Here is a 6,000-nt window from a genome sequence, read left to right on the forward strand (position 1 = left end):
AATTGTATATACTTTAAAATGTTCCCGTTGTCGTTTCCATAACTTTGCCTATAATGAAAGATAAAGCAGTTGATATGGCGTTAATATGGAGTTTAGTGTTCCTGGTGAACGAAAGAGTGCGTGCGTGCGTACGTCATTCACACCACACCATACTCAACGTAGGCAGGTGCACGTGAGGTGACCGTCTGCTAGACGAGTCAGCGGTCAGCGGTTAGGTATATAAGCTTCTTCGTGACATTACCCCGGGTAGTTCTGTAAAGTTCGTTTTTCTTGTAATCTACGTGTGATTATGTTACATAGATCGACCACGGTCGTAGGAAGACACTATGTTTACGGTATATCGCACGTTACTGATACTCATGCATTTTTTCTGCGATATATTTACCGCGGTTTATAACTGCTGTATGTTCCTGCATCGCAAGTGCACCGATATTTGGTACGGTGACAATCTGAGGACAGAAGTCGAACGGCTGGTGCGTGTTACGAGCAAAACGAAAAAGCTGCCGAGACATATAATGATTATTTTCGGCGCGAAGGAGGACACTATACTAGACTGCGTGCAAATAATCGGCTGGTGTATCACGTTGGGTATACCGTACATCACTTTCTGTGACATCAGTGGTAACGTTGATTTTTCTTTGTTTTCCTCCTTTGTAAACCTCTGTTACAGAGTCCAACTATAAATACTATGAAATCTAATGCTGACCAATGTGTGTTGTTAATGTGTCTATGTTAAACAAGTTTTATATTGTAACAAATGTTTCGTATCGTTCACTGTATTTGCTATTGGAACATGATGGAATTGTATGTTTTCTAGTAAAGGTTCAAGGATTGCCGGTTTGAGTCATAATTTCAACAAATTCCTATTCGAAGAAATTTGAAACGATTAAGGTATTCTGTACTATTGTTCCATTGGAGAACCATCCTCTAAATCATGTCCTCCTCTACATTTATAGTAATTTTACTTAGAGAAGCGCATGTTTTCAATCATGTACAAATAATGTATTAACTAGATTCATAGAAGATTCTGAATATAGCCTGTGCATAATGTGGCATTGGGTTCATAGGTTTTAATTCATTTGTTTATATGAATATGAAACAACCTTTACTCTCAAGCTCGTAAAACAGGATGAGTGTGTTATGTATGTGTGATCTCAATAGCAAATATATTGACAGGAGTGTATGTTTATCATAGTCTTTGCAAAGCACAGTGGTGATATCATTAGTACAGTTTGAAGTGTTTTATGACATAACTTTGACTTTAGAGTCTTATAGATTATTGTTCTGATATAAGTAATAGCCATTTAATAAGTCCGATATGTATTCATACTGATAACATGCGTGGAAATACATCTTTTGCATTTCATTTACCCTAACCTCAACTTTGAAATATTCCTTAATGTTTTATTGTTTTGTTTTTATTGCAGGTTTCTTAGTAAGAAACGAAAGTTTTCTAAAATATGAAATTTCGAAAAGGAGGCCCGATGTTTTGGAGTATATCAGTTGGAGCAAACCGAACAGTGCGGTTATACAAAATGGAGTAAACGGTATGGTTTTGTAAAAATAATATTTTTTAGTATTAAAATACGAGTATACCTTACATCCACTGACTATTATTCATAATTTTCAGGATCCAAGCCGAAAACGCGGATCTCGTTGTTATCCACTTCGAACGGGAAAGAAGAAATTGTATCGTTAACGAAGAAGTTAGCTGAAGCCGTCGTTACAGGGACGATTAAGTCAGAAGAGATAGATACTGAGTTACTGAATGAAAAATTAAATTCATTGGGGGTTCCTGACCCTGATATGGGGTTAATATACGGCCACGTTTTTTCTACGTACGGTGTTATGCCGTGGCAAACTCGAGTAACGGAATTTTTGTACGTTATTTGAGTACTTATATATTACTCTGTATAACAGAAATTGTTTAGGATTCGATGACACCAACGTTAAGCATTTAAAATCGATATTCTTTCTGTTTTCAGCACATTGCCTCTCTATGTCACTCTGTCGGCGAAGGATTTCACGCACCTGCTGGAACAGTATTCTAAATACGAACAACGATACGGAAAATAACTGTTGTTTTTATTTGTGTAAAGTTCTTATATTTCAAACGAAACAAAAAAGAAAGCAAACAAAACAAGAGATTGTAAGAAGACTTACAAAGACTGAATTTAAAACAATTTACAGATACTATTTTATAAGTGGTTATCGTGTTAGTGAAATAATAAAGGAGAAAATCGCAGCATGCGCGACACAAGTGACGTTTACGATCCGATTTTAAATGGATGTCTGTAAGAAGAGTTAGCTTACGTTAAAAACATTCTTGTCATCATCGAAAGAAGAGGATTCTACAGAACTTCGCGAACGTCATTTAATTGTGTAAAATAGGAGGAGAGGAAATACATACAGGAGCGTGGGACATTTTTGTTTTCTTCTTAACGAGGCTCTTCTTTTTAAATTTATTTTTAATCTACTATAGTAATAGTACTTAAACACTATTTGAACGGTACTCTCGACAAATGCGAACAGAAAAATTTCATAAACAAATTACGAGAGTTTAAAAGAATAAAGTGTTATTTTCAACGCGATAAGTACAAATCTACGAATCCCTACGCGTAAATTATTAGATTAAACGTTGGTAGGTCGTACGTGTAGATTTTCCGTATCTAGCTTGTATCGTTATTCTCGTACACTTTCTTTGTATCGCCTAAAGAAGAATGGTCAGAAGTATCTATGCTCCTGTGAACGAACTCGCATATTTCGTTCGTATTATGGAATTAAAACGAAAGAGGACCCGAACTAATACCAAGAAAATTCCTGCATTTCTCTCTTACCACAGTCAGTAAAATAGCGACATTCCATGTACATAGATAGTTTACTCGTGAAATCTTAACGCACCTGAATATTTTGATATTAAAAGTGAGATTTACTTTGATCTGTATCATATGTTTTGTTACTTGGGAGAGGAGCGCCTATTGTGGACATTACAATTCCTAAAAAAAACCTAAATACAGTTCTCTTTTGCATACATGGCCCGCTGGTTGTTTATTTATTTCGCCCCTTATTTTTTACAGGATCGCTCGTAATTTGTAGGAGGATGCCGAGAGTGCTGATTAAAACTAATCGAACGGTTTGTAACTATTACCTTTGTTTTTATACCGACTCTACTCGATGCAATTTTTAAGACGTTAAGGTGTGTTGATGATGGGTTCGAATGTCTGCAATTGTAGAGAGTGTTCGAGACACCCTCCGCCAGTTCATCGGCTTAGCAACGGATTATAGTCTTTCAGGGATGTCAGTCGAGCTCCGCCGTACACAAAGCATGCACAATGGTTGTAGGCGACTCTGGGAAACCAAACATTTTTCAAGATAAAGTATACTATATTGTTCTACTTCTATGCGCTGCGCACCTACGTGGGATAGCCGACAGCGGCGACAGGACGAATAAAAGTCAGCCAACATGTCGCAGAAGAGGCACGGTCACCTCGAGTAGCGTTTAAATGATTCAAAGTAATACAATTTAAAAAGTTATTAATCGCGAGAGGTGAACGAATGTCTTAACGTTGATTTCTTTCTATCTGAACTCTACTGTCCGTCACACCCGCTGCTTTTACGTGTTCATTATATTGTTATCACCTCCATCGATAATACCCTCCTTTATACGACGGACTCCTTTGAGCCAGAGCGAGGAAAGAACCTCATTGTGCTCGAGTTATGCAACGAGTACGACGGTTATTTCAATACGCCATGTCTGTAGTGTTATGTGACGCTGGAAAAATTCATCGTTACATTCCACGCATTTAATTTTAGCATAGCCATCTGAGCGTTTTTTTCGTCACGTTTCCTGGCCCTCTTCATTCCGCATTAGCATGCAAACGCGGGGCGAGAGACGACCACCGGATTCTATTAAAGAAGTAAAATGAAAGGTTCGCGACACGAGGCGTTTATTATTCGGATAAAATGTCGGGTCCCTTTTTTCCAGCGATGGGAAACGGAGTGACCCAGATTCGCCCCTGGAAAACAAACCTGTTGCATCGGGTTTAACTAACTCGAGACTTCGTCCCCAATTCAGGACTCGATCTCAACGAAAAAATGCGTAGCGTCCAACGTGACTCGATCTTAACTAGGAAAGTCGAATTTAGAGGACAACTGACGTTGTTAATATTTCCAACATCGATTTGGCGATGTCAGTGTTCTGGATCTGACGTCGGTACGGGAAACGAATTCGAATGTTCTACGCGTTAATTTTCTTTGGCGATAACGACTCGCTCGAACGCTTCAACTACTCGCTGAACAATATTCGGTGACTGTTGTACGATTAGAAAATTTGCGATCGGTCTTCGAATAAATCGATGACTCTTAGATGCGTAGCTGAACGAAGGCTCTATCAGAAACGCATTATTCTTCTCTTATCGTTGCGATTATTTTGAGACAACCTGTTTTATGCGAACAATAATTCTGTCGATTTTGTTTACCACAATGGTTACGCGTCGATCAGCGAATTCACGAGCTGTCGCGTTAATGACTAATTGTGGTGTGGGAGTTTCTCGAGTCTACTTATTATACGTTATTATCTCCAATAAGCAGTATTTAAAAGCACTCACGGTATTGGTTAACGATAGGTTCGTGTATCGGCAAAGTTAATGATTTAAAAAAAGAAGTCTACTACGCTTACTAAAAATTGTTATTGCACGACACGTACAGAATGCATCGTGCACGGAATAAAAATAAAATTTTCTTCGACGCTTGTTACAGTGTAAAATGATATTTTATTAGGTATTCGTAAAGGTGAACGTACTTGTCTGAATTTCGAGAATCCTACTTTGTCTGAGTGAGGTCTTGAGGATCTTTGAATCGGGGTGGATGGGGACTTAAGGGATAGCGAAACGAATTTTACAGGCTTACTCTTGCTCTCGAGGATCCTTGAATAATTTTAATATCAAATAATAGATACATAGAGATGTTGAAATTTCAAATATAGATCTTTGAATTGGGGTGGATTGGGGAGTGCAACTCGGTGCACGGTGGAATTAATTTTTGAGTCTAAAAAAAAAAAAGAACAAAACAAAACAATACAATCAACTGCAAACGATACATGGTACCACAGTTGCCCTCGTACCCCATTGCATCGTTGGAAGCTGTCGCGATTCCTCGAGCGAGGATGCGTCGACGTAAACTGTCGCTTAATAATCACCCTCGTCGAGGATCCGTCGCGATACCTAAGATTGCTTACCAAGAGATCACGGCGAGGCGCCCGGGCGCTGATTCGTGACGATGATTATTATTCGCCCAGGCGTCATAAATAATAAAGGGAGGGGGGATTACGTAGGTCGGTGTAATTGAATCAAAATAATGTAGAGGTATCGTGTTGTAAGCTCGGCCAATCATAACTCAGGTGGCCATCTCGTCCTGCTCTGTGCTGGAGCAGAGGAGGCAAGGGGGTGGGCGTCGAGGGTGTCTCTATATAAAGGGTGTCATCTCTAACCCAGGGACACTTGTTCCACCACCAACAGGCCGCAAACGTCGCCGACGTCGCGACGTCTCGTACCGCGCGGGATCTTCGTATTTTCTCACGAGTTTCTTCACCAGTTCGAAGTCGAGGAATCGGAAGTATCGGTCCGCACATCCCCCTCGATACTTACGACATGGTGAGTGGTTCTTCGACACACGATGTCTCCTTCTCTGGTGAACGTTGCTTGTTTTCAGGGGCGTTTGGTTCTTTTTGTATAACTCGCTGTCAGTCGTGGTTCGGGGTACGTAGGATGATCAGTCATTGTTTTAGGTGGTTTTGGTACGGTATCGTTCTGTTTGAAGATCTGGATTTTATTTGGTGTTTACGTTAGTGGTTTACGTCAGTACCGAGTTTTTGGAGTTTGTTGGGTTCGAGTCTTGAGGATCTTTGAATTGGAGTGGATGGGGGAACTTAAGGGATGGCGAAACGAATTTTTCGGGTTCACTCTTGCTCTCGAGGATCCTTGAATAATTTTAATATAAAAT

The 6,000-nt window shown here is 39.6% G+C and overlaps 2 protein-coding genes across 3 annotated transcripts in view; both read left to right on the plus strand.

The window, feature by feature from the left end:
* Positions 1-78: 78 nt before the first annotated feature.
* Positions 79-3,031, plus strand: LOC128885121 (dehydrodolichyl diphosphate synthase complex subunit Nus1). The gene is made up of 5 exons (XM_054138950.1): positions 79-215; positions 301-621; positions 1,428-1,547; positions 1,631-1,880; positions 1,986-3,031. Exons 2-5 carry the CDS (start codon positions 327-329, stop codon positions 2,074-2,076), a joined length of 756 nt encoding a protein of 251 aa, XP_053994925.1. The 5' UTR covers positions 79-215; positions 301-326; the 3' UTR covers positions 2,077-3,031.
* A 1,725-nt stretch (positions 3,032-4,756) lies between these two features.
* The window catches only part of LOC128872071 (FMRFamide-related peptides-like), a 5,809-nt gene continuing 4,565 nt past the window's right edge, over positions 4,757-6,000 (plus strand). The window contains exon 1 of one of the 2 annotated variants that reach the window (XM_054114394.1): positions 4,757-5,651. In XM_054114394.1, coding sequence (XP_053970369.1) covers positions 5,649-5,651 — 3 coding nt within the window. In that variant the 5' untranslated portion in view covers positions 4,757-5,648. The remainder of the gene's footprint in view (positions 5,652-6,000) is intronic. The other variant, XM_054114395.1, reaches the window with a different exon arrangement.

This window comes from Hylaeus volcanicus, chromosome 2 (assembly GCF_026283585.1).
Source record: "Hylaeus volcanicus isolate JK05 chromosome 2, UHH_iyHylVolc1.0_haploid, whole genome shotgun sequence".
NCBI classification, from domain to species: Eukaryota; Metazoa; Arthropoda; class Insecta; order Hymenoptera; family Colletidae; genus Hylaeus; species Hylaeus volcanicus.

What these genes read in the sequence shown, in the direction of transcription:
- LOC128885121 (XM_054138950.1), top strand. Translation starts at nt 327, where the DNA reads ATGTTTACGGTATATCGCACGTTACTGATACTCATGCATTTTTTCTGC. An exon ending in TATACAAAATGGAGTAAACG is followed by an intron (nt 1,548 to 1,630) that starts GTATGGTTTTGT and finishes CATAATTTTCAG; the next exon opens with GATCCAAGCCGAAAACGCGG. An exon ending in ACTCGAGTAACGGAATTTTT is followed by an intron (nt 1,881 to 1,985) that starts GTACGTTATTTG and finishes TTCTGTTTTCAG; the next exon opens with CACATTGCCTCTCTATGTCA.